Source organism: Oreochromis niloticus, linkage group LG13, assembly GCF_001858045.2.
Source record: "Oreochromis niloticus isolate F11D_XX linkage group LG13, O_niloticus_UMD_NMBU, whole genome shotgun sequence".
NCBI lineage: Eukaryota > Metazoa > Chordata > Actinopteri > Cichliformes > Cichlidae > Oreochromis > Oreochromis niloticus.
In genome coordinates this window covers 12,697,939-12,724,833 of record NC_031978.2, presented here as the reverse complement: position 1 = coordinate 12,724,833, position 26,895 = coordinate 12,697,939, and the positions used below count along the sequence as shown (strand labels likewise).

At 39.7% G+C, this 26,895-nt stretch overlaps 2 protein-coding genes and 1 long non-coding RNA gene across 14 annotated transcripts in view; 2 read left to right on the top strand and 1 right to left on the bottom strand.

Annotated features, from left to right (window-relative positions):
* Positions 1 to 1,573: 1,573 nt before the first annotated feature.
* Positions 1,574 to 25,648, bottom strand: sparcl2 (SPARC-like 2). 9 transcript variants are annotated; one of them, XR_002064325.2, is made up of 12 exons: positions 25,521 to 25,648; positions 22,713 to 22,839; positions 9,168 to 9,244; positions 8,514 to 8,586; positions 8,042 to 8,153; positions 7,727 to 7,845; positions 7,485 to 7,639; positions 5,459 to 5,571; positions 4,333 to 4,427; positions 2,477 to 2,617; positions 2,238 to 2,394; positions 1,574 to 2,141 (listed from the first exon to the last, which is right to left on the bottom strand). XR_002064325.2 is itself a non-coding variant. In XM_013271674.3 (11 exons), exons 3-11 carry the CDS (start codon positions 22,801 to 22,803, stop codon positions 3,713 to 3,715), a joined length of 891 nt encoding a protein of 296 aa, XP_013127128.1. In that variant the 5' UTR covers positions 22,804 to 22,839; positions 24,806 to 24,884; positions 25,521 to 25,599; the 3' UTR covers positions 2,838 to 3,712. The 9 variants fall into 9 exon arrangements, 7 of the variants coding, with proteins under 7 accessions (XP_013127128.1, XP_005474349.1, XP_005474348.1 ...); XM_013271674.3 differs by lacking the exons at positions 1,574 to 2,141; positions 2,238 to 2,394; positions 2,477 to 2,617 and adding exons at positions 2,838 to 3,768; positions 24,806 to 24,884 and having other exon boundaries at positions 25,521 to 25,599; XM_005474292.4 differs by lacking the exons at positions 1,574 to 2,141; positions 2,238 to 2,394; positions 2,477 to 2,617 and adding exons at positions 2,838 to 3,768; positions 24,806 to 24,884 and having other exon boundaries at positions 25,479 to 25,557.
* Positions 18,477 to 22,451, top strand: LOC112841949 (uncharacterized). Its single transcript, XR_003213449.1, has 2 exons — positions 18,477 to 19,900; positions 20,005 to 22,451. It is a non-coding gene; the product is annotated as an uncharacterized LOC112841949 (long non-coding RNA).
* ccser2a (coiled-coil serine-rich protein 2a) overlaps positions 25,624 to 26,895 on the top strand; it is a 56,964-nt gene continuing 55,692 nt past the window's right edge. Inside the window, exons 1-2 of one of the 4 annotated variants that reach the window (XM_005474288.4) lie at positions 25,626 to 25,895; positions 26,056 to 26,246. The gene's annotated coding sequence lies outside the window, so the exon portion shown is untranslated. Of the gene's footprint in view, positions 26,247 to 26,895 lie in introns of all 4 variants that reach the window. The other 3 variants (XM_005474290.4, XM_025897387.1, XM_005474289.4) reach the window with 3 other exon arrangements.

The window sequence follows — 26,895 nt, the reverse complement described above, 5'->3', positions numbered from 1 at the left end:
ATCCCCAGAAAGAAGAGGTGGATTGATACCAACTGAAACATTAATGTGTAAAAAAAAAAACACAAGTTCCCATCAGTTCCCAGCTTTAAATAGCTGACATCAGTCATCTATTTGTACTTGTATTTTGACTGTTGGTGTCAGCACTTTCTTAGTTTGTTAGTTTCAGAGTTGGTTTAACAGTTACATGCAGTAAACTCAAAGCCCAGACAGAGACATATTTATTCTGTAGGCTATATGAGACAGCCATATTGGAGGCTTCTTGTCCTCCACCCACAGGTCAAGTGCAGGTCTCAGTAGACTCAGTGGCTCTCCAACCCCACCCAGATTTCTTATCTCCACACAATGGCACCCTGGTCTCTCTGAGCTCTTTAATCAATATCATCAGAAAATAGAGAGAGCTGTGTGTTAACTCCCCTTTTTCCATTTTCTGATGGGGCCTTTTCTCACTCACTCACTATAGGTACTTCAGTGTAGGGCTATTGAGGTCGCTCTGAATGGGACCCACTCCACCCAGAGGGAATATTGTGTGACCGCAGGCTAGAATCCGAGAGACCCGCTCTCTCCCTTCCTCTCTGTCTCCTTCTGCCTCTTTTTGCCTCCAACATCACTTCAAAGTGGAATAAAAAATGTGGCACATGAACGCTATTAATAAATGTATCACTTCAGTGGCCACAACTGGTCTTTTTTTTCCTTTTTTTTTTAAAGTAAGGACCCTTTGAGTGACTGGACTCTCTTTCAAAGGCACCAGTCTTTCTCTCTGTATCATTCTCCATAAGCTGGCCCACTTTGCAGTTTTGAAAGTCGGCAATCTGGCAGAGCACGATATGGCGGCTTCTTTTGAAGGTTGGATGGTGATTAACCTTAGAGAGATTAATGAATGCATACTCTCCAACATTGTGTATGAGCTGTGTTCTAACAACTTTTATGTTGTTTTGGTGAAGAATTTGATTTGAGAATCATGCTGTAGTCTGTTTTCCTCAGACTATGGACATCTGTAGGACATCTGTCAGACCTGGAATGGATGAACAGGCTTGGGTGACACAAGCTCTCCGACACACACACACACACACACACACATCCTCTCTCTGTTTCACTGCCATCGTGACCGGCCTGAATTTTTCTTTTGATCCCTCCCACCCCCTTGTGTTGCCTTTTAATAATTTATCACGAAATCGTCACAGGACAAACTCCACTCGCAGAAAAAGCAACAGAAAGTGAGAATAAAAATTTCATTTGGCATAATTGCATGAAAAGAAACTGCAAAACTGGCCTTTTCATCTATTATTGATGTGTGCTTACAAGGCATGCATAATGCAGGGGGGACGTCTTTATGGCAGCCATGTATTAAATATCATGTTCTGGGGGTCGGGGGGTCTTGAGCTGCATGCTTTCAGTGCCAAAGTTAGTTGGTGTTGTAGCCTTTGAATCCCATCCTGTTTGTTACAAACTAAACTAAAAGGAAGAATTAGGGATTCGGAGTGTGAAAAGCGATAGAGAGAGATTGACAGGAGAGATGAGATGAAATGGGGGGACATGAGGGAGGGACAGAGGCTGTGCAAGCCGACAACGGGTTAACAGGAATCTTTATTTTTAACAACATGTCATCACCAGCCGCCCATCTGCTCCTATGCTGTCAGAGTCCCATGGGAGTGTGTGTAAATGTGTGTGCGAGAGACAAAAAGCGAAAGAGATGCAAGCAAGCCATCACAGATCAAATCACTGATCAGCATCCAAAGGAGGAGGAGGAGAAGGATGAGGGTGAGAGGACATGGTTAGAGAGGTGGGTGGCTCACGGATATCTCTAATATCCAAATGAAGTGAGACAGGAGGGGCGAGGACAGTAGGAGTGGAGGTGGATGGTGTGCGTTTATGGCTGCGGTGGCTGGTGTGAGAAGAAGGTAAAGTAGGATTAGGTGGGTCAATCTGCAACTGCCCTTTCTGTGTTTGGATGGGGGATGGAAGGAGGTGGAGATGGTGGTCCAGAGGTAATGAGAGGGAATCTATTAGCAGAGGAGGGGGTATGAAGACAAAGAAAGAACATTGGCGAGGAGGCGGAGGAGGTGTGCAGGCTATGCTGGACCTTCAGGGGTGGCCCCAGCAGCTCATATTATGTGTTTCGTTTTGGATAAAGAGACTCGTCCCTGGGGGAGAAGGGAGAGAATGAAGAGATGTTTACTGGTGGAAGCTGGGAATTTTTTTTGTTTCCACAAAGTGAACAGCCTGGACCAACAACTCACCGTTCCGCAGGTCACTCACAATTAGCAGATAGTTTCTCTTCTATTCAGCGCAGTTAATCTCTTTGCTTTTGTTCTTTCTTCATGCTTCTTCCCCTCCCAGCTCAGACTTGTTTTTCCGTCTATATGCCAAGGAAAACTGCATCCCTCCAGTGGTCCACTTCATTTAATCAAAAGTTTTGAGTGAAAAATCGGATGGAATGAAAACATCTTGTTTTGATATTTATGATGATGCACTTTACTTTTTGGAAAACATCTACTGCAAGCAGTCTGTAGTCCTCGTTTGCCCCATGTCTGCACTGAATCTGCATCTCATATTGGGTAGCGAAATCTCTCCGCCTTTCTTCATCTCCTTTTCAGTGTCTGTCTTTCTCCTCTTCATCCTTCAGGCATGGTAAATTTAAAGGCTAATTAGTCTAGAGAATCCAGTCATGTCAAAGAGCCCACCCTAGGCCACACACACACACACACACACACGCACGCACACACACCCTCCTATTGATCTAGAAGCACCAACACATACATGTGCAACTTCTCACAGATTTGCACATAAAATAGTGGCAAACAAACAAGATGCAACAAGAGTTTTAGAAGCAGCATGTATTATAAATGGTACACAGGCACAAAAAGTCAGGAAGCTTGCATTATGCAAGTTTTTTTGACCTTAGCAGAGGTCAAGTATTTCAAACATTCCGCATCATGCTCCAAGATGCTATTTACAGGCCTGGCTCCAAAGAAAATGTTTTGCATTTCCCCGTCTCCTCAGTTCCTCCTGCCTTCTCAGCCATCCCCCCCCCCCCCCTCACTCCCCGTTCTCAGTCTTTCCCTCATTTCTGATCCATTTTTTATGCATTACTCCATTACTCTCAACTCCCATTTACAGTGCATTACCTCCTCCCGTCTTTCGCAAACACACTTTGCGGTGCTCTCTCCTTTCTTCAGTCACTTTGCCTTCGCTCTCCTCCATTGCATTATGACACTTTTCACTACTTCTACCTTTCACTCTTTTATTAACTCTTTGTCTCTTTTCTGGTCACGTCTTCCCCCACTAAGTGTTTCTTCTCCCCATGTTTTTTTCCCCATCTACTTTGACATTCTCTGCATATCACACTGTCTGTCTGTGCCATCCTCCTTTTAATTGGTTATCCAAAGCATCCTGTGTAATTTGTCTCCGATATGTGTGTGTGTGTGTGTTTTTTAACAGTTTTACAGATGTCAGCAAATGTAATTAACAACGAATATGATTAGCATTCAGCCTGTCTAGACCTTTAATTGTCCCCTTTGAGCACACATAAAAACCCACGGGCACCCAGCAGACCATCAGATTTCACGACATCATAAATCACATGTCAGAAGAGGTAAAATCAATGACTAAGTCAGTGTGTGTAGCGATGTCATCCTTTAATATCAGCTTTAAAATCAAGTAACTGTCATGATATGGCCTGCAAGTTCCTAACAGTACAAAAGAAGTAGACGTGTCAGAGGTAGTTCCTTTTGATTGTAGGACACAACTTCAGAGAACCCATTCTCATCGCTGTGGATAAAACAAAAATAAAGAATTTAGGTTCTGAAATAGCAGTGACGCAGACAAATAAACCCCCTGCAGACAACTGGCTGTTTTGACAGGAAAAAAGGATAAAATATTTAAAAGAAAATAGAATTTAAATTCAGACATTTAAATTCAAGAAAAAAAAATCTCATCTTAACATTTCAGATACAAAGAATGCACATTTAAACCTTAATCATTTAATCTGTCTTATTACTATTCTGGTCCCTCCTCCAGCAGTGGTGGGAGTGATATTTTCTCTCCTGTGCGTGTATTTTGACCATGTTTCAGGCAGTCCACCAGCTTTATGGAAAGGCTTCATGAAAAGCACAATAGTCATAATTTAGATGTAATTTTAGATAAAAACTGGAAGCAGGCTGTAGAATAATTATGGAGCATCTTTGCTCTTCATCAACAGCATAAAACAGAGTTTGCAGATTTTAACTTGGACTTTTGATTACAGATAAAGAAATTTAATCTGTAGTCTAATTAAACCGCTGTGTGTGACTATGATGAATTACGGCAAAATGTAGGTAAGAACTTGTTACTGACACATTAATTGATAGAACCAGGCCTCAGAACGATCCACCAAACATGCTGTCCACTCATTGAGGGTCACCTTCCTGTTCTTGTTACGATCACATGACCTGCAAACATAGCACAGAAGAAAACAGATGATTTACAGAAACACATCCTATATTCAGTCACATACACAAGGATACAGGGATGTAGTTTATAGTTTAAATATCTATAAGTGTACAAAGGAACTGCACTGGGGCTCTTCAGCAGCCATTGTCTTTCAGTTCACAGTGCAGCATTATCTCTGAAGGGTACTCCTTCAATTTGTGTTAATCCATAGGCAGCGGGAGGCACAGTTGGTAATAAACATTATCATTGCTGGGAATGGCTTGACATTGACACAGCCAGCCCTGCTCCCACAAAACTTGTCATTGCAGACTGGCAGAGAAAAGGGGGGTTGGGTGGGAATACGGATGGGAGAAGAAAAAGGAGATGGAAGGAAGTAAGAATGAGGGAAGAGTGAAAATGAATAACAGGCTGACAGAAAGGGAGGCTGAGGATAAATGCATTTGTATCAGAGATGAGAGGAAAACAGGAAGCACAGATAAGAAGAGGAAATGCTTCGGCATGGAGGAGGAGTATGATAATGGAGAGATGGTGTGGTCATGAGATCGAAAGGGAGGAGGATACAGGATTGGCATGGAAATGAATGGATAGATGGCGTGCAGAGAGAACAGCATGGTGGGAGGTGCAGCTTGGTCAGAGCGGGGGCGAATTGCATCTCGGTGTCACATTTTTAACCCTCTGTATTTCTGTAATTAGCCAAACAATAGCATATTGCAAAAGACAGAAGATTTCAATTAGGCCAACACACCTCTTGTGTCACATGAGGTGATGAAATATGGACATAGGAAATAGCAGTGGTCTTGAGTAAGACTTCATCAACTCATTAAAATGGCCATATTTAATATTGTGATACTTATCAAATTGGCCAGATGTTTTACTATCATCGGCTGGCTTCCAGTACATGCATGTAACACACAACTTGTGAGATTAAACAATTGGCCCAATAAACTGGCCAATATTTAATTTATTTAAATATCAGACAAGAAAGTTAATCATCATGTGATGCAGCAAGGCCGGTGAAGGCAGGACTGACTGAAAAAATGGTGTAGCACAGTGCTCCAAAGGCATCCTCTTATAATGCAGCTTCTTCAGGTCCCTGCGGCTCAACTTGCCATCTTTATTTCTGTCCAACAGGGTAAATCTTTTCTAAAGATAGAGAGAGAGAAAGCACACTACTCAACTTAATACTTGTTTTTTCTGTTTCTGTGTCATATCACATAAATACAATAAATGCTCCCAGCGATCATGGGTGATGTTAACTAGGAAATTAAGCCTATCCCAATGGTGGTTTTGGTCAAGGACTGTATAAAAAGATGGACAGAGCCATTGTGACATCACACACTATTTAGTGAAGGTAATTAGAAAGTTAGAAAGAAGGTACTTTTACATTGCATTTTACTTTTCAAACCCTAAAATCCCATGCATCTATGATTCATGCTCCGAAAACATAAAAGACACAAAAAGAAACAAATTAATCAATCAATAAACCCAAAAAACGCTGTAATTTAACAGAACATTTCCAATAAATCTTACTGAATTTTCCTGTTATTTTAAATACACGAAATGACATGAAAATTCTGGTGAAACAAAAAAATAAATAAAATTAAAGGTGATTTAACATGCTGAACAAAAATAACATGAAAAACGTGTAAAAATCTTTCTTATTTTTTTAATTTTTAAAAAATGTGTAAGGGCGTAAAAAGACTGCAAAAATACAGCCCAAAATTTAAAATAATTTCATAAATATCCAGTGTTTATTTAATGGATTAAACTTTTAAATCTTGGTTTAATAGTGTAAATATATATCTAAATATGATTTAACGGAAGTGGTACCAAATGACAGTAACAGAACTATAGTTTCTTTAATTTTACATAGATTTGTTTGTTAAATAGCAGATTTGTTGTGGATTTACTGCAGTTTTCACCACAGAAATTCTCATAAAAATACAGAAATTTTTCTAATTTTAATTACAGAAATTATATATATATATATATATATATATATATATATATATATATACATACATATATATATACATATACATACATATATATATATATATATATATATATATATATATATATATATATATACAGTGTGGTGGTGAATTTCTGTTATTTTATGGTATTTTTCTGGTGCCCCAGCTGCCGGAATATTAACTTAAAAAAACCCATATTATTTTATTTTTTAACATTTCATAGTGCCCACTGAAATACCTCAACATCTATGAAATGGATTGCCATTCAAGATGATTTAAATGATTCCTCAACTGTTCATCTGTTGCTTTTGTTTATATAAAAGACCTGTTGTCTTACTCCCATCATCCCATCATAAGACTGTTAGCATGCTACCAAGCTAAACAGGAAATGGAAACACGGTAAATGCTTCACCTGTTCACTCGCACTGTTGCTGTTACAGTGTTACAGCAGGCTGCAGTTCTATTTCTCTCATGCTAGAATCAGCATTGCTGAAAAATCCATAATGCTGGAATTTTATGATGTAACACTATTCCAAAACACTCTATATCTGTTTTTGTATCATAGAAATAATGCATTGAGCTTTCACTTAATTCATTTGAGGCCAGGAGGTCAAGAAAATGCACAGAGGATATTAAGTTATCCCCCTATTCACCATGTTATTGAATAATTTAGTGAATATTGACCAAATACTGTTTATACGCAGTGTCTTAAGAGCCCCTGTCCCAGTCTGTGGACAACCACACCACAAGCAACATAAGAACTTACCACTTATGGTAGGTTGTTAACATCGATCAGTCACCAGACCCATGGAGGGCAGTTTGTATCTAGCACAAAGATGGTGTCTATCATGAAAAACAGCTTTATGTTCAGTGTTTGGTTACAGTGAAAGGGAAAATGATCCCTTTGAGTATTTGCCTTCTGGCTATAGTTTCTTTAGCACTTTATGGAAATGATTTTATTTCCATCATCACTGGCTGAGGTCATCATAGATCATGAATTATGTTTACTACTTCACAGTTATCTTCTTATCCCTGTTAGCCTGCTGAACAGGCTCACTTTAAGTGTGAAATACGAGTTACTTGTGCCAGCTGTGTCCTCTGGGTGTGGCTCAGGCAGCTCTGGGGCGGGGCAGCAGGTGCGTAGGATTCCCCCATACGACTCAAGAGCAGAAACCAGTCCAGGAGACGATATGGAAACTGGCCTAACTCCTCCTCGGTGCATTTACCCTTGGGGACTGATCATAAGGCACATCAGAGCCAATTTGGAAGACTGTGATACACAGTGGAAACAGTGTGTAAATTCTAATGCTATGCGTGTTTACCCAGACAGGGTCCTGTGTGAGCGAGTCCGGTGCGGCGCCTCTTTCTGCAGGCATCTTTATGAAGCCAACACTCATTCTCATAGGTCTTTCCCACAACACTGCACACTGGTGCCCTCTGCCTGATTCCATGAGCGAGTGCCCACAGACAAAATTCACATGTGAGAATGTAGTGTACAATGTGCCAGATTACTGCTTTATCTTAACATGTCTTTCCAAAAGTTACATATATTTGTGAATCCCATATAAGTATAAACTTCATGTAAAGACAAAAGATTTTAAAGGCTGAAAATGATTAAAGAACCAAATGTTGTTTACCGAGGACAGGACTGAGGACAAACACACTTGGGGATGAGAATTCCGTTTTCTTGAACTACCTGGCACCAAGACCCCACTGGAGTATGGCATTTCAGCAGCTCACAAAGCTTTTCTGAAACAGAAATAGAAAAACAACCGTGTGTTAGCTTAGTTTTTAGTTTTACATCGACACTCACCAGCCATTTTATTAGTTTCAACTTGATATTAGTAGGTTAGGACCCTATTTTGCCTTCAGAATTTCATGAATTTCTGGCTATAGTTTCTTTATGTTAATATATGCTTAATAGCTTTCATCGTGTCTATGTGTATCATGCATCCGTGACAGTTCCTGCCAGTTCTGGATGGTGACTCGAATTATGAACCAGGTATGTGAAAATGTTAATGTATTTTGATCACTTTCTAGTTCTGCACATTTAGAAAAAGAGGAATGTGTATGGGACTTGGATGCAGTCAAATGTGGCATTCCTCATACCTGGTTTAACTCTGCCAATGTAAGGTCTCAGGCTCTCTTCAGCTTGTCTCTGTTTGCGCTGGGCTCTGCCTCCCTGAAACACACACACAGTTTTCTAATAGACAAAAAAGGCGGGCATATATGTTTTATCTACGGCCAAAATCATTGATGGCAGCACTGAACTCTGGCGTAAATTTCCTTTTCATTAAAACCCCCTGGCTCATTTTAAACTAATATTCTGTACCATTAAAAAAGTCAGCTTCTTGGCATCATTGTACTGTAAAGAACACACATCATAAACCCAAAATAAAAATGGGCATCCGTTCTACATCAATCTGCCCTCACACGACACCTCAATCCCATACTGATATTTCCAAACTTTGTAGTCTCAGCCAGGTCCACATCTGCCCCTAAATTCTTCCCAGATCAAATGTGAAACAGGTGACCAAAATATTGGAGCCACATTCCATAACTTGGAAATTTTCTTTTTAACACTTGTGACAAAACAGACTGATGAATAGAACAGAAAAAAAGTCAGGAGAACATAATTTCAAATATTTTTACTGTGCACTCATTAGTAATATTTACATCGACCATATTTGTTTTGTTTTTTTGGGTTTTTTAACCATTTTTTTTTGTGAAAAGCCAAAATTAGCCAGATTAAGTTAAACATACCTTTACTGTTTGAACACCCAGGAGCAGAAACAAGCTACAAATGATGTTCAACTTCATGGTTGAGCCACCCAGTGGGGCTGTAAGAGGAAAATGACAAATCGACATATTTTATGTTTCCAGTATCTTCCTTTACATTTCCTCATATTGAGTTAAAATCGAATAGAGATAAATGTTGCAGAAAATGATCAGTTTACCCAGAACTTGCTGCTAATCAGTGCATTTGAATCTAATTGTTCTTTCTGCGGTGCTGTAATTTACTGACTTTTACCCTGTTTCCAGTCATTCTCATAATGTAGCGGGAAACAATGCAGCTCATTGAGTTTTAAGCACCAAAGAAAATGATTTTCCATCAGAGAGGAAGCAGAGGGTTGAATTACACTGAGAGAACATTCAGCTTTCAGTTGAGGAAGTTATTGCAGAATAACAAGTCATTTTCTATCCCCTGACTGCTTGAGGAAAAACATCTTACCAGGGCCTCTGTCACTCCTTCCTTCTGTTGTTATTCCCTCGTTAGCGTTCTCCTTCGTTGCCTTGTTCTGTCTCCTCCTCTGAGGGTGAGTATTTTTGCAGCCGGCTTTAACAGTCTTTATGTTTTCTTTTATTTGATTTAATATCTTTTCTTTGCATTCCCCCCCTTTATCCAGCTCCCCCGCTCTCCTTCTCCTTACCTCTCTGCGTCTCTTTCACATCAGCCCGCTTTTGATTGCAGTGAAGTGAACAGGTATCTGAAGTCAGTATTAGTTTAAGACCATGTGCACTTGAATGTTTTCGTAAAGAAGATCTGAGAGAGAGAGAATTTAGGAAGGTGGAGTAGTTTTCATTGAAGCTGGCACTGGACCACAGGATGATTTACAAGCCAGGGAGACCATATGGTCACACTATTGTCTCAAGCTGAAATTCCCTTTGTGTTTCAGACACACACGCTCACCCACACCCAAAGAGAAAAGAGAGAGAATATATGCAGAAGAAGAATACCTTTAAAAATATGACCGGTCAAACGCGATAACATAGCAAAGGCTGCTCTCTAGTGGTTAGAAAGGAAAACAACAATTTCATTATGTCACCGCCATTAAAAATATACAGGGCTACATGTAAACTGGTTATTTTTATAGATACATATATATTTAAATTAATTATCTGCCTTTTTTTTCGTTTGAACAAGGATCATGATTTGTGAGTTCTTTAAGTTTTAAAATTGCTTTCTGAGTCATTTTCCTCTTAAAATATTTAATGAAACAGTCTCAGGACAAAAGCCTCTTTTACTGAGAAATCACTGAATATTTTAATTTAAGGGAAAGCACAACACAAAAACGTGAATAAGTAAAACGTAGCATAAATGACTAAAACTGTAATTAAAAATGCATTGTTGTCTTTTGGTTTAGCTTTGGTTTGTGCGGTGGCTCATACCATTTTGCACTAAAGAGAATTCACAAAAGCAACAGTCTGAAGAGATTTATGAAAAAAAGCTGAAAATATTATTTATGTATGATGATTTAATAGCATTTTTGACACAAGTGTCCATAGTCTGGTAAATTTGACGAGGGCACAGGGGTTTATTCCTTTCTGCAGCCACCTTTCTTGGAAAGCCACTCCTTACCAAAGTATACTTCCCCAAAATGATTTCAAACAGTTTGTTCATTCGGGTTGAGAGCTAACTATTACAGTCCAACAAAATATAAATGCCACAACTTCTGCTTTTACTAAGCTTATAAACTAGCAGCTTTGTTGACGATGACAGAAACTTTACTTACTGTTTACTGTTAAGCTGTCAGTGAGTGCTGGTTGTTTACTGGACTGCCTTTTATTAAAGAAGGTTTGCAGATGACAGCATTATCTACTGGATAATAAACATTGAGTTCATAGAGGGAGGAACTCAACAATCAGCAGTATGGTGCACAGAGAAGAACTGAGTGGTCGAGATCAAGAAAACTAGATGCTGATATCTGGTTTAAGAAAAGCTGATAGAAGACACACACGTCTGTTTACACCAGTAAAGAAAAAGCTTGAAGTCAATATGATAGATAATCTCCTCACTTCACTTCTTCACACTGGATAAGGAAGCTCAGAACTGAATATATAAAAGCGTGTCTGGGATGTGTATAGTCCAAGACTGGAAAGCGAATTAAACCCACCCAGCAGACAACTGGCACCAATTATCAAGCCTGAGGTTAAGTCTCTATTCACAGCCCATAAAATGTAAGTTAAGTTAATGTTTGTTTTTGTTTTTTAAATTAACTGGCCACTTTAGCAGGTTAACTGCTTGTTAACAAAATATCTTATAATCATCATATGACATCCTGTTGAAATTCAAACTGAGCATCAGAATGGGGAAGCAAGTTGATTTAAGTGACTTTGAATGTGAAACTGCTGATCTGGTCGGGTTTTCCCATTGCTGGGGTTTACAGAGTGGTCTGAAAAAGAGAAAATACCCACTGAGCAGCAGTTTTGCAGTTGCCACTCTGAGGCGTCTCAATTTCTAATGAAACATTTTGATAGTAGCGTCAGAATTTGGCATAAACAAAATCCTGCCTTCAGCAGGATGTTGTTCAGGCTGCTGTTGGTGGTGTAATGATGTATGGCATATTTTCTTGGCACGCTTTAGGCCCCTTAAACACCACCACTACCTCAGTATTGTTGCTGACCACAGCACTGTGTTATGACCACAGTGCACTCATCTTTTGATGGCTGCTTCCAGCAGCTTAATTCGTCATGTCACAAAGCTCAAATCATCTCAAACTGATTTCTTGAACACGAACATGTATTCACTGCACTCAAACGGCCTCCACAGCCCTCCGATCTCAATCCAATAGAGCACATTTGAGATGCGGTGAAACAGCAGATTCAGTTCATGGATGTGCAGCCAACAAATCTGCAGGAAGTTTGTGATGCCGTCACGTCAATATGGATCAAAATGTCTGAGGAATGTTTCCAGTACTGTGTTGAATCCATGCCATAAAGAATTAAAAGAGGTTCTGAGGGCAAGAGGGGGTTTAACTCAGTACTAGCAAGTGGATGTTGAGAGTATACACGTACAAAGAGAGCCATTTTAACTTGCAGCAGCATTTTTTATTCAGATGAGGCTCTTTATATACGTAAGTAAGACTGTGTTTTAATTGAACCAATAATTAATAAAGGTGTACACTGTTCTGCTCTTGCATCCCAGAAAGATAGTACAAGTTAAAGATTTAAAACATATATCTGAAGACTGATGTGTATTTCTACTTTTTAAAATAATCTTTGTAAACGTCTCCAAAAATCACTGAAATTTTTTTTAAGCAAACAAATAAAACAACTACAAGCCATCTTTGTTAGTTGCTGTGCAACCGCTGATTTAAGGAACAGATTCTTGAAATCTTTAAACTCTAATTTTTTCCAACTTCCCTTATCTTTGGGGTTTGAATGAAAAAGAGGCATAACTCATAAGATGTAAAACAAGTCATTTATTAACGTATACTTTATCGATCCCCGTGGGGAAATTACTCATTTAACGCATTCACTCAGTGAAGCAATGGGCAGCCACCAATCCAGCGCCCGGGAAGCAGTGTATAGGGACTGTACCATGCTCAGGGGTACCTCAGGGTAGCCGTTCAGTGGATTCGAACCCCCGACCCTTCCAATCATGAGGCGACCACTCTACCTACTGAGCTATCTATATGTATACTGACCTGCTAATGCTGGATTTCATTCACTCTCATGCTCATGTTACATAAAATCCTTCCTTTGTTTCTATTCTCTTCATCTGGATTTGTAAACCTGATGTATCCTATAATCTGTTTTAGAGCCATTCTTTTTAATCCTTTTGCCACTTGACAGATTATTACTTTAAGAATTATTCGTATACATATTTTAACGGCTGACATGAATAAAGCAAAAACTATAAAACAAAATAATCTTTTTGTTTTGAATGTTTTTAATGGATAAGTGATATGAAAAATACAGAACTGTGGTGAAATGGGGGTGCTTCAATTCAATTCAATTCAGTTTTATTCATACAGCGCCAAATCACAACATCCGTCGCCTCAAGGTGCTTTATATTGTAAGGTAGACCCTACAATAATACATACAGAGAAAAACCCAACAATCATATGACCTCCTATGAGCAAGCACTTTGGTGACAGTGGGAAGGAAAAAAATCCCTCTTAACAGGAAGAAATCTCTGGCAGAACCAGGCTCAGGGAGGGAGACAGAAAGACAGAATAAAAGACTTGTGGTGGAAAATAGCCAGAGATTAATAACACCTGATTCTTCTGTCTTTGATGTTTGATGTATTAATGCAAACTGTATCTTGGCGCTTATTATGCTCATTTTTTTCACACAGTTAGTGAATTTTAGATCGTCAGCAGCTAAACTTTTCCAAGTAGAATAACTGGAAAGACTTTGTACACTATTAGTGATTATTGCACATATTGACTTCACATCTAAAAAAATCTCTTTAAAGAAGGCACAGCAGTGTCCACTTGTCCTTTTAAATGGTGAAAAAAGACTTTTACTGTTTTGTCTAATGGCAACTATCATTCCCAGTTACTTGTCAAGGGAGCACTGACGAGGCTGTCCTCCTCCATTCTGAGGGTTGGTGTGAGTTTTCCTCCGCTGAAATGACAATGGGACATATAGACAGTTACCTGGAAAAATCAGGTAATGCCATGTTCTTAAAAAAAATCTGGCCCCTGTTTTATCTGACATTGCAGGGAAAATTGTTGCTCCTGTTATTCAAAGGAGTTTTAAAAAATACATGACTTTCGCCACGCTAGCTTGCGGTGTTGAAACTTTCAGCTACAGTTTCTTCTTTTGCAGGTTTTATGAAATTGACCCACCCACATTTGGGTCCAGGTCAATAATTTGGAACAGAGAAAAGGGGGTAAAGTTTGACTAACTGCTAAATCATACTAATATACTACATATTACGTGAGTTCTTTGAAAGTGTGCGATTTGGCTTTATGGATCAAGCATCTCGTTAAAGTTAAGAAGCACTTCACAGTGAATCTGAACAGAAGGCTATTTCAGGTACCAAGGCAATGATGCGCGAAACAACCCATAAGAGACAAATAGTAGAAGTGATAAGCTATTTAGAAATGGTGTTTTCTGTGATTGCTGCCAGTGTTAAACTGCCAGTTGTTCAAGAAAGTAGCACGACTATAAAAACTCGTGTTCTGCTCTTGCTGAAAAACATCAGCTACGTCTAGCCTGCTTGAATGCTGGCAGTCTGTTTCCTTCCCTTGTTCCTGATAAGGGAAACGATTATTTCACATTACAGTGAGGATATGGGAGAAGCTGTTGCCCAGTTGAACAGTAAGTTAGACATGAGGCAGAAATGAAAGGGACTGCATACAAAAAAACATGTTTCTTATGCTTTTTAAATGTGACGAGGGAACTGTATTTGGAAAAATCCAAGCGATGGACTTATCATCAGAGAGATGCTGTACAAGTTATCTTAGAGAGCTTTATTTTTTAATGCTGGCTGATCAGGGCCTTCGTTGCCTTTCTGAGGCATCTGCAAAAAGGTACAAGCTGTGTGGCTTGTCATCCCTCTTTTCTTACCTAAAAGGATGTCCTAAACGTTGGAGGAGGAGGTACAGATGGCTATTTCCAGCGTGCCGCCTGGGATTCTTTCTATCTTGGGGTGTGGAATGCACAGACGATCTTAAGTATGTGGAGGAAGCTCCTGGTGTGGACCCTTCAGATATACTCCTGTCCATTCAGATTTGTAAGCTCCTAGGCTGCTTTAAGACAGTTTACTGTGGTATTCTGTGGATTCGATGAAGGTAGAAATGTCCTAAAATATTAGATTTGTATTACTGTAATGTCTGTAGTGTATTTATTGGTGTGTTTTATTTTGTTTTTTTATTAATTACAGAACAAATGCATCTGCTGATGTTCGTGCAAAATTGCCATCTTCGTCCTCCTCCACTGTCACCTCGGACAACATGAGCTCACCAACCTTTTGTTCAGCCACTGCCATTATGTGGGCTGACTCATTTCGGGTTCCCTGGGGCCAAATACCAAGTGAATTATGCCGTGCAGTAGCAAATGGGAGTAGACTTCTCAGCCCCGATCACTGCAAAATGATTTGCGTCCTTGTCGATGAAATTAGGTAACGAAGCAAAGCAAAGCACAGTGCTGTGCTGCTGCTCACAAAATTGTCAAACAGTATTGAAAGAGCTTTTCTGAGTGAGCCAGTTTATGCTCGATTGATGAAATTGCACGCCACTCCCTTCAAAAAGAAATAAAAACTCGTTTTGAGCATCTTAATAGAGACAACACTGCATATGTGCAGAGAGCAACAGAATGTGGACGTACATAATGACAGTCTGAGTTCCCACTTGGTAAGAATGATGCTGTACTAGAGAAAGAAAGACAAGCTTTAGAGAATTGAGACAAGTCCTGCAAAACAAGTGGCACTGATATTAGGTAGGTTTGTACCTTGGTGAAGGATACAATGACCAACAAAATCCCACCAGAGATGTCAAAGCAAATGACTACACTGCACTACAAAATCTTATTCAAGTAATTTCAGGGTTAACCTTGAGTTTTCTGTACTGCAAAAGTGGATGTGATCACTATGGTAACTCACATTATGAGGTTCCAAATTGTAGATCAACAGGTATTAGGTCACTGCTTACTGAACAATCAGTTCTCTGGAAAACAGTGTCAGCGAGCCCCAGTGTTGCTCACAGATTGAGCAGGAGTCCACATGCCACAAGGCTAAATGGTTTAGCCTGAGGCCCTTTTCTGTGTTCCCTTCCCCACTCTTCCCTACCTTCCTGTCTTCTCTACACTATGCTATCTGAAAAAGGCAGAAAATAACAAAAAAATTATACTTGAAAAAAGAAAATACTCGTAAAATTTGAAGTACTGAATCAACTTCTTTACTCAATCAAAAGCAAAAAAGTACAGGCTCTGAAATGTACTCGGAGTAAGAAAGTAAAAACTAGCTCACTGAAGGACAATTCTACTGAGTCCTGTGCCATTTTAATATAATAATAAAATATTATTAGTAGATAAGAATACAAATGTCATCCGAATCAAATTTTTTAATTCTAATGAATGTGCTCTGCTTGAATCTGTTACACAAGCAGTGAAAGAGAATTTTAAATAAATAAATAAATACATAAATGTTTTCAATTTTATCTGATCTTTGGTTGATTTCACAACAAAGGATTCAAATTAAGTTCTTCTGGATTTTGGCCAGCATAGGTTCAAGTGAGGCTTGGTGGAATTTGAATGGATGTATTTTATTCGGGACGTCCTATCTGTGGTGTTTTATGGCTCGGTACACACTCACATATTAGATTTGCAGGGACAGGGATGGATCATACCCACAGGTCTCTGTCTTTCCTTGATTTCTATATTCATTTCATTGACTTCATCTGTGACTGGCATGTATCCACTCTGTGTGGCGTTGCTAGCTATTTAATAGGTGTTAGCTCACTAGACTGAGACCAAGCTAGAAGTTTCCTTAGCAGTTAAACTAATCCAAAACCTAAATTAATTTAACAATACAGAGTTAAAGTCCACTGAGTGTAACAGTCCATGTTTAGCTTAGAGGTTTGTGAGAAAAAACTCAAAGTGATTCCCAGCCAAACCAAGTCCAGCCACTGATATCTCCGTCTTGGCTCGCAGCTCCAGTAAGCGGGAAACCTTGCCTTCATTTTTGTACAATTGGAGAAGGTGGAGCCAGATCATCCATCTCTTAGACAGTCATTGGTTTAAGACTGTCCTGCTGTCAGTCTGAGTAAGTGCAGTTGACAGCATAAGGCAGAGGCAGTACACCTAAAGTTATTACTTATATTTGAGTTGGTGCTTGTATTTATTGCTTGTAAAGCAGCAACTTGTTATTAAGTTAGATTTCAGCTGCCAGGTGGAAAAAGATGTTCTAATTACTTCACTGTCAGTGCCATGCCAGTTAGACTCCAAACAACACTGGTATTTTGTTTAAAAGACAAGCTCTATACCTGTATAAATTATCAGTTTATTTTGTTTTTGACTGTGTAACATATATTTTTAAGAGCAATGCCCTTTTTCTTTATTTTTGCACCATTATTAAATTCCCTGTTTCTTATCTGATGGTTGTTTTGTGTGACTTTCCGGTCATGGGCAGCTAAATAGTTTTAATTAGATTTACTGGAAATTTTTTATACAGTATTAGTCATTGCTGCATATAATGGCTTCTTTTCTTATCTGAAAAATCATTTGAAAGAGGGCACAGCAGTAACTTTAAACATCCATCCATCCATCTTCTTCCACTTTATCCGGGGCCGGGTCGCGGGGGCAGCAGCCTAAGCAGAGAAGCCCAGACCTCCCTCTCCCCAGCCACCTCCTCCAGCTTATCCGGGGGAACACCAAGGCGTTCCCAGGCCAGCCGAGAGATATAATCTCTCCAGCGTGTCCTGGGTCTGCCCCGGGGCCTCCTCCTGGTGGGACATGCCCGGAACACCTCACCCAGGAGGCGCCCAGGAGGCATCCTTGTCAGATGCCCGAACCACCTCAGCTGGCTCCTTTCGATGTGGAGGAGCAGCGGCTCTACTCTGAGCCTCTCCCGGATGGCTGAACTTCTCACCCTATCTCTAAGGGAGAGGCCAGACACCCTTCGGAGGAAGCTCATTTCCGCCGCTTGTATCCGCGATCTCGTTCTTTTCGGTCACTACCCACAGCTTGTGGCCATAGGTGAGGGTAGGGACGTAGATCGACCGGTAAATTGAGAGCTTCGCTTTTACACTCAGCTCCCTCTTCACCACGACGGACCGGTGCAGCGTCCGCATCACTGCGGCCGCAGCACCAATCCGTCTGTTGATCTCCGGCTCCCTTCTCCCATCACTCGCGAACAAGACCCCGAGATACTTGAACTCCTCTTGGAGTCTGAACTTGGGGCAGGAGCTCATCCCCGACTCAACTGACCCTCTCTGTGAATCGCTACCTTATTGTGGTGGAGGGGTTTGTGTGTCCCAGGGATCCCAGGGGCTATGTTGTCTGGGGGCTTTTGCCCCCTGGTAGGGTCTCCCATGGCAAATTGGTCCTGGGTGAGGGACCAGACAAAGAGCGATTCAGAAGACCCTTATGAGAAAAACATCGAGGGGACAGTTTACCCTGCCCGGGATAGGGTTACCGGGGCCCCGCCCTGAAGCCAGGCCCGGGGAGGGTGCCCGAGGATGAGCGTCTGGTGGCCGGGCCTTAATCCATGGGGCCTGGCCGGGCACAGCCCGAAAAGGGGGCATGGGCCCAGTCTCCCGCAGGCCCACCACCCGCAGGAGGCGCCGTAGGGGTCGGGTGCATTGTGTATGCCGGGCGGTGGCCAGGAGCGGAGGCCCTGGTGGACTGATCCCCGGCTACCAAGACTAACTTTAAACAGTGCTAAAAAAAATCTTACTGTTTTGACAACATTCACTTCACATTTATCAAGATATCATAGAGGAAAGACACAGCATAGTCTGATAGAAGCTATCATTCGAGGAGCCAGACACTTGTCAAGGGAGCACTGAGGAGGCTATTATTCTGAGGCTAGGTGTGAAGGCTCCTGAGCCGTAATGGCAATGGAAGATACTGATAATTGGCCTGAAAATCCAGATGATGTCATGTTCTTAAAAAGATCTGACCCTCTTTTGTCTGAAGCTGCAGGAAAAATGACTGCTTCTGTCATTCAAACTGAAGAATGTCAGGAAATGTGGAGCCAGGTCGTCTATCTTTTATACAGTCATTAGTTTAAAACTCTCCAGCTGTCAGCCGGAGTAAGTGTAGTTGACAGCATAAGGCAGAGGCATTACACCTAAAGATATTTTGTATTTGTATTTCTTGCTTCTAGCAGTGACTGGTTCTAGCTGATTTTAGCTAGTAGGTTGTGTTAAGAGGCTTTGCATTTTCTTGTTGATTCGATCAATGGCCAGTGAGAATTTAAAAAATATGTTGGTGTTTTATTAAAAACTTATATATAGAGAGAATTGACTTGATTTGTTTTACCTGTGTAACTTCCACTTTTTAAGAATAATATCCTTTGTTCTTTTTTTGTACCTTTACTGTGCCCTCTGTTCCTTCTCAGGTCATTTTGTGTGAATTTCAGACCCTCAGCAACTTTAAATAGATAGACACAAAAGCCATAATCTTGAAGAGAGCAACAAGAATGTGATGCTTTGGGGGGTGGGAGTGTCCTTGACAGAGGTGTGTCACAGCAGCATGTTGTACCGATGCACACAACTGGGAGCCCCTAACTCATTAAACTTGGGAAGTATAAACCAAGACAGTGTACACACTCATGAGTTAACAGGACCAAAACATTTGTATAGAATATTTATCTATTTTTCAGTCTGTCTGTTTATCATGTTTGCACATGTTCCTGAAACACAAAATCAAAAATCATTAAGGAACATATGTTTGATATATACTGAAGGCATGCCAATGAAATAAACTCAATTTGACCAGATTCTATTAAATTTAACATTTTAATATTTTATATTGTCTTTACATAATAAAATTATAACTTGTACAGGAGCACCTTTGCACTTTACTAAAAACACTTTAACTAGCACTTTATTTAGCATCACACTTTAAGCATAGATTTGCACATCAATAACATCTGTACACAAGAGGTTTCATTATTTATTAAATATTTATTGAGTATTTTAATAATTAGCAGGTAGCCTTTTGTTCCAGGTCCTGTACAGCTGCTCCTCATCAAGAAGTGTGGTAGTTTTCTGTGAGGAGGAAAGAATTGTTACTGGGAGCAAATAAGGTCTACTATTAAGGTAAAGTTAGGCAAATGTGTTTGCAAAGTCCAGAGGTAAAGGTTGGTGCAAAAAGTTGCTGTCGAGATGTGATTACTCACCTGTTTTTTCTGTGTCCTCTCAAGGGTGCTTGGGCAAATGTTTCTCTGAGGGTCCAGACAACATTTAAAGGTTCCGGGAGAGGCCATGGGTTAAGGGAGTGTGGGGAATCTCTGTGCACTGGGCTTTTGGTAAAATGTAAAATATTTAATCATATGAAAATGGTACAATGTATGTATATATTTATTTATTAAAATGGTGTATTGTAGAATGTTGGTGGAAGGTTGGAATTTGGAAAAACTCACCTGACAGTAAAATAATGGTTTAGTCCTTAACAGCTGAGAAGGCTGATAATTGTCATTAAATAGGAGAGTGACTGTTTGTGCTGTGAGAAGGCTTGACATGCCGGTGACTGTCATGGCCTTAAAGCTATATGTGGGCAAATAAATGCCTCTTGCTTCTGCCATACTGTGTCTTGGTCTTCCTCACTGTAAATCCAGCTGCAAACGGCTGCCCTGTTACATTACCTGATGCCAGCATTTTGAGCCTGCATATTTTGAGTGTAGCCTAATTTTAAAAGAATCAGTTCAGTTCAGAATTCTATAATATATAGTTTTAATTTCAAAAAACATGTTTAAAAGGTATTGGCATTGTGTTTTCAGCAGAAACAGGCGCTGGATGCTCAGCACTAAAGGTGAGGCCATGTTTGAGGGCATGTACCTTCCTGCACTTTTTGCAGCCTTGTACATATTTAACTTTGAATACCAGGAGGAGATGGCATCCACCTTTGAGTTCATTCAAATGTGAAGTTTGGATTTTAACACCCTCAAAACCTTCCATTTAGATTCTGACTAAAGTAAAAAATATGTTCTGTTAGGAAAAGTGTTTTTCTTTTTCCAGGCACCTTGTAGGCAGTAATCCAGAGAGAGGATTGAAGGCCTCATAGGAAAAAGGACCTTTAAACATGCTAGCTGACTTTGCCAGTAAATCCACGTGTCCACTCTACTGTGTAAACTAATGGATAAACAAATACGTTTTTTTGAAAAGAAAAAGCAGTCACGTAAATTAGTTTCATTTTCCTTTGAAGATATTTAACAGTAAACGGTTACTGTGTCACAAAACAACATTAAAAACAAAACCTAAAAACACCAAATGCATTTACCAGCTCTGTGCTCATTATCAAGTTAGTAGGAAGTAACTATTTAACTGTATCCATAAGGCCTTTAAATGTACGCAGCGTCCTTATATCTAACGTCTAGCTTCTTTCTCTAGATTCATTTTCACAGTCTAGAACGTTTGTTCACCCGACAGACAGGTATGTACACTTGTCTGACAAAAAAATCAGATATAAACTGGATTCTGCTTCAGCTTCTCAGTGCAAAGATTGCAAAAACTGTGTGAATGCTGCTGGAGCTAAAGTTGGTTGGTGTCATGTGTTCTGCCTCATGCATTCTTGAAGCTCCCTTAACTAAACCCGACAGTGTTTCCAGTAGTGGGAGAATGTCTGAAGCAGACACACGTTGTGCTACACGTGACAAAAGAAAACTTCAGACAATATCCTGAACTGACTCTCCTGACAGTGGCCAAAATTCCTGTGTGAAAATGGTTTAACTCTGTAATCTGTCTGTCTGTCATGCTTCTATCTCTCAATCATCCATTTGTCTGTCTGTCATAGAAATAGTGAGACAGGGTTGATTGCAAGACAGAATAAAAAGGTAGAGAGACATGACAGAGAGGCAGAATGGAAAGTAAGCAAAAAGTTTAATTTGCTGTTCACAGACAAAGAGCAATGAAGCGCTATACAACAAAATAGACTAAAATAAATTTTTAAAAATAGCATGAATCACAAGAAAAATACAATAAAGTACAGTTAATAGCAGTATAAAAATATTAAAAGCAATTTAAGGCACATAATAGAAGAATTAAAGTAAATAGCAATAAGACTCTCAATAGAAGGCCTGTCTTTTTTTTAAGATATCAGAGAGAGCAAGCAGTATAGTATAAGATACATTAAATACTCTAGAGTATGTCTATTTAGGGCTCAACGATTTCTAATTTTGGGAACCATTATAAAGAATGTAAAATAGAAGTAATTTGAGCTTGCTTACTAGAATGTGTCAATAGTCAGAAGCCATCAGCAATTTAAAAAAAGTAATTTAAATGAAAGAAACAAGAATGGGAAATACATTTTACATCTGAGTCAAAGCTCAGAGAGGAATCAAATATCCCCTCTGGGCTAAGTTCAACATTCAAGATTTCAAATACTGAACTTATTAGATGGACAAAAGAACATTTGGAACCAAAATAAGAGTTTATAATGCTGAAGGACTCTTTAGTAGTAGTAGTAGTGTTTGATATATGTTCAGCAAGAATGTTGACACGCCTGATTATCATAATTCTGCCTACTTTTAACGGTAGAAAATTAAAGTCCAAGGGAAAATATGCATCAGAACCAGGTTGCTTATATATTATAATACCATACAATAGGTGAATTTCTAGAATTTTGATTATAATCAGCTTGATGGACTAACTAGAGGCTGAAAAAGTCAACTGACACAAAAATGTCTATTTTTAAAAGTTTTTGGCAGTTCAACCTCCTCAACTAGAAATCTGTGGTGCAGAGAAAAATGAAAAGTGTGTTGAATGTAGTTTTAAGAAATCTGAGACGTTGTTCTCATGCTTCTCAGAGAGAAGCATAAAATCTAGTTCCTCTTGACAGAATAGGTCATTCAAAATTAGGAACTTCTTCGCAGTAAAGTAGGCATTAATCACCAACAAATCACTGTTATTTTACCAGAGAGCCACTGGGGTGGTTGTAGAAGGAAGGACTCAGACAGAATCCAGATGGAGAAGTGAGCTGTGCAGCAAATCAGGGTTCCTGCCATGATGAGCAGAAGCTTTCCACACTTTTAGATGTCAGCCTGGAGAGAAAATAGAAGCATAGGCACTAGTTATAGACCAAAAAATTCAGGGAAAAATACCTGTTATTAGAACAGCGGCGAAGCCCAAAAGTCTCTAAAGTCTCTCTGAAGGCAGTGAAATGGTTTGAGGAAAATGGCCCTCATCCCCCAGTTCCTGCAGTGGGCTCTCCATAGTGAAGGTGTTATTCTAAAATTATGGTGTCATAGCTATTACAGAGACCCGAATTCCAGCATTGTACTCCATCTGCCAGCTGCTTAGTTTTCTAAAGAGACACTGTCTCAGCCTGCATGAGCAGCAATTTAATTGCAAACTTTTTTCCTTTTAGCCCTGATTAGTGCTGTTGATTCTGCACTGCAGCAGTGTTCACAGTGGGTGATTTATGTTGCTTAAGCAGTTTATTTAGTTTTTCCGGTACAGATCTGCTGAGCTTTAGTAAGCCTCTTTGATTGCTGAGATCAATAAGCCCTGCGCACTTTTCAGAGTCCAAGAAATAGTTAATTAAATTGTTTAATCTCCATGTCATTTGAAAGATTTTATCTGTATGTGTCAAAAAAAGCAAAACACCATCTGTTTTTAAAATTCTCAATTAGAAGAACACATGTGAAGAAAAAAGAAATGAAATAAACCCTTCAAATAGCTTTTATTGTTTTGCATTACCTTTATTTGTATTCATTTAAATACAAGTAGAAACATAAGATAATAATTAATATTTCATTTTAGATGAAAGTTTGGAGATATGCATAATTTTACAGTCATACCGCTTCCTCTAAAACTGCATCCATGATTTATTTTCTTAGGGCGTCAGGGTCTAGTAACATCAAAACAAGCTGAGGAAGGCTTTCATTCCTGACATGTAACTTACTTATAAAGTTATTTATGGTTGTCTAACATTTATTACAGTGAAAAAGAACAATAGAAGTATTTTTCTTGGAATTTGATGAACAGTTGTCTTTAATGTGCATGGATTTTGACTAACTAGCTATTGTTGGTATTCTGTAAATTTTAACCGCACAGCTGTTGGAAAGAACTGTGTTGTATTCTGGATAAATAAGGACTGGTGGATGACAAATGTGATGAAGCCCACTCATAATGCTGCATTTGATCATCTCCAAGATTCTAAATGTATCTAAAATTAAGGCTGATGATGCTCCCTCTGATCATCTTTGTGTTTTCTTTGAGATGATTATCTCCAAGCACACAGATGCTCAAACAATTAAAATGTGTACCACCATAAACACCCACTATGTTCTTTATCTTAACTTTCATTTTCAGATCCACATTACCTTGGGTTTCAGGTAATGACCTTTAATCTTTAGTTTATTTGAGTTCACATCATACAAATGTGGATGTAGTCTCATGTAAGAAAAACTGTTTCACTTTCTGGCTTGCATTCTGATTTTTCAGTTTCCACTACTTAACTGTGATAATGGAACAAGTTGACATGGTAAATAGCAAATGGACTGGTTGTTAAATAGTGCTTTGCTACTCCACCTGAGCCCTCTAAGCACATTGACACTTGAGTGTGCTAAATTGTGTTGCATGTCTTTATCCAGAGTGTTACTAAGGCAGGCCAGGCTTTTACATAGTTTAGGGAACGTCAGCTGTTGAATAATGAACCCAGACATTAGGTTATCAGGTACACCTTGCTAGGTTGGACACTGCGTTGCCTTTTAAACTGCTTCAGTTCATGGTAATATAGATTCAGTAAAGTCCACTAGAGTTCAAAGGAAGTCATGTGAGTGAGTGAACTCACTGTCATGTTCAAGAAATCAGTTTGAGATTATTTAAGCTTTGTACACTGATAAGACCACAGTTAGTTCACTGTGGTTATAAAGGGATGGACATGGTCAGCAACATTACTCAGGCAGGCTGTTGTTTAAATGATGCTCACTTGTTACTAAGAGGCCCAACGTGTGCCAAAAAATATAAAAATAATCTCCACACATTACACCACCATCACCGTACCATCCGAATCTTGCAGAAGAAATGTGGTCTTCTGCTCCGGCTTCAAGGTTTAATGCATTGTGCATTCAGAGAGGTTCTTCTGCATTCGTTGTAACAAGTAGTTATTCAAGTAATCGTTGCATCAGTTTGAATCATTTCTCAGTTTTCTCAGAGGCAGAATTACTTTAAGAGATTAGCGGTACATTTTATTAAGAAAAAAGAAAGAGTAAAATCGCAAATTTTGCACGTCCACTCAGCTCCCTGTAAGTTTAACACTTAAGATCCAGTTTGTCTTGCCAACTGGTAAAAATACACTTAACACTATTTCCCTTTCAGAATGGAGATTCTAAACAAAAGGGGGGTCTTTAAAAGCCCAAACCCTCAAAACAAAGTTAAAAAAAATAATCTTTTTACCCAGAAGAGTTCAAGGAGTAACAAACCCGGGCCGTTAGAATAAACTAGTATAACCCCGGCTTCTAGTCAAAAAAACATATTAGGGCTACAAGTGGATAGTAATAGACAGGATATAATAGTGTGCAAACGTAGTATGCTTTGTGGCTAGTAAGTTAGCGTCCACAGATTTAGCACAGCTCTGCACGCTCAGCTATGGGTAATTATAGTCTGACGTCACACGTGCGGCTACAAGCTGTAGTTTACTTTTTATTTGAAAGCTTACAACTTAATATAAACTCACAAGAGCGAATTAAAGAAATGCCAGAGACAGAAATGGACTCACAGGACTTCGGTAACACTTAGCAAACAGAGATGTAACCCAAGCTTGAGGATTAGCGTGCAAAGTCCCAGGTGACATCTACACGCTCCGCCCCCTCTAAAGCGAGGGGAGGATGTCGGAATGAGAAGTCGCTTTGGGGGGACTCCGTCTGTACTCTGAACCGTTCGGGGGGGGTTCCTCCTGTGGTTAGTTTATTTACAAGCCCAGGTATTGCTTCGTGTGAGGATTTCTTTCGGTCCACATGGCCGTGTTGTCGTTAAAGCTCGCCTGCCGCTTTACGGACAACCCGTTTTCAGTGTCGGTATCATCAGTTGGTCGATGTTTGCTGTCAGTGTAACTCACGGATAGTGGTACAGTTGCTTTGGGCTGTTTTTAACGGTATGCTTGAAATACTTCAGAGAAAGACGAGTTATTTTTTTATTTATTTATAAGCTCTCTTCAAGCACTTTTTGTAAGCTTGCCGATTTGTTTGGTACAAATAAGTCTTTGTGATGCATCGGCTGTAGCGATAACCGTTGAACTTGTGTAATGATTACAGGCTACGGGCTAGCCTTAACTTCACCAGTGCATCTCCGCGGTGAGCTAGTTTCAAACGCAAACTGTAGGACTTGCTACCTCTGCTCGGCCGCTCACTTTGTAACATCATGTTGTTTATAAGACAACGAACAAGTGGACGGTTCCCTCAACCAACCATGGGGCTATAAACACGCTTGTAACGGCATCATTTAGGTAAGTCTAATGACAGTCCAATGGACAGTCCGTATTAGCTTACACAAGTCTTGTTTTAGCTGTGAAATGACATGACAACAATAGAAACTGTTTCCAGTATGTGTGCCTACAGAGCCCTTATTTGCAAAGATGTGAATTGGTCTTCATCTGTGAGGCAGAAGAGGCCATGCTTTCCAACAACACCCTCCACAGTCATAACATGCCGTGAAAGAGTCACTGTACCGTGAATAAGGATGATAAGACCTTTGTGTACCATAGAAATGTTCTTTATTACATAATACAAACAGAAATTGGAAATTTTAGCTACTCTGGAGCACTGCTGCTTGACGTATCTCAGCCTGTTGGGTGCCTAAATAGTTAATGCTTAAAGGGAAATTGGCTTCCTTGAGATTTACCATTGAGATACCTTGCTCATGGACATGCTAGGATTAAAGAGTAACTGAAGATGACTCATAGATGATCTTAAAGTTACATGCAGCAGACAAGGGTGTAAATTCAAGCAGGGTTTTTATAAGCTACCGTGCAGTGGAGCCTTCAAATTCATATTTTTATACCTCGACTGTAGTTGCTGACATTTCAAGTCTTTACCATGAGGTGTGTGTGTGTCTGTGCCATTTTAGGCTGTGATCTATAACAGGCCAGACAGTGT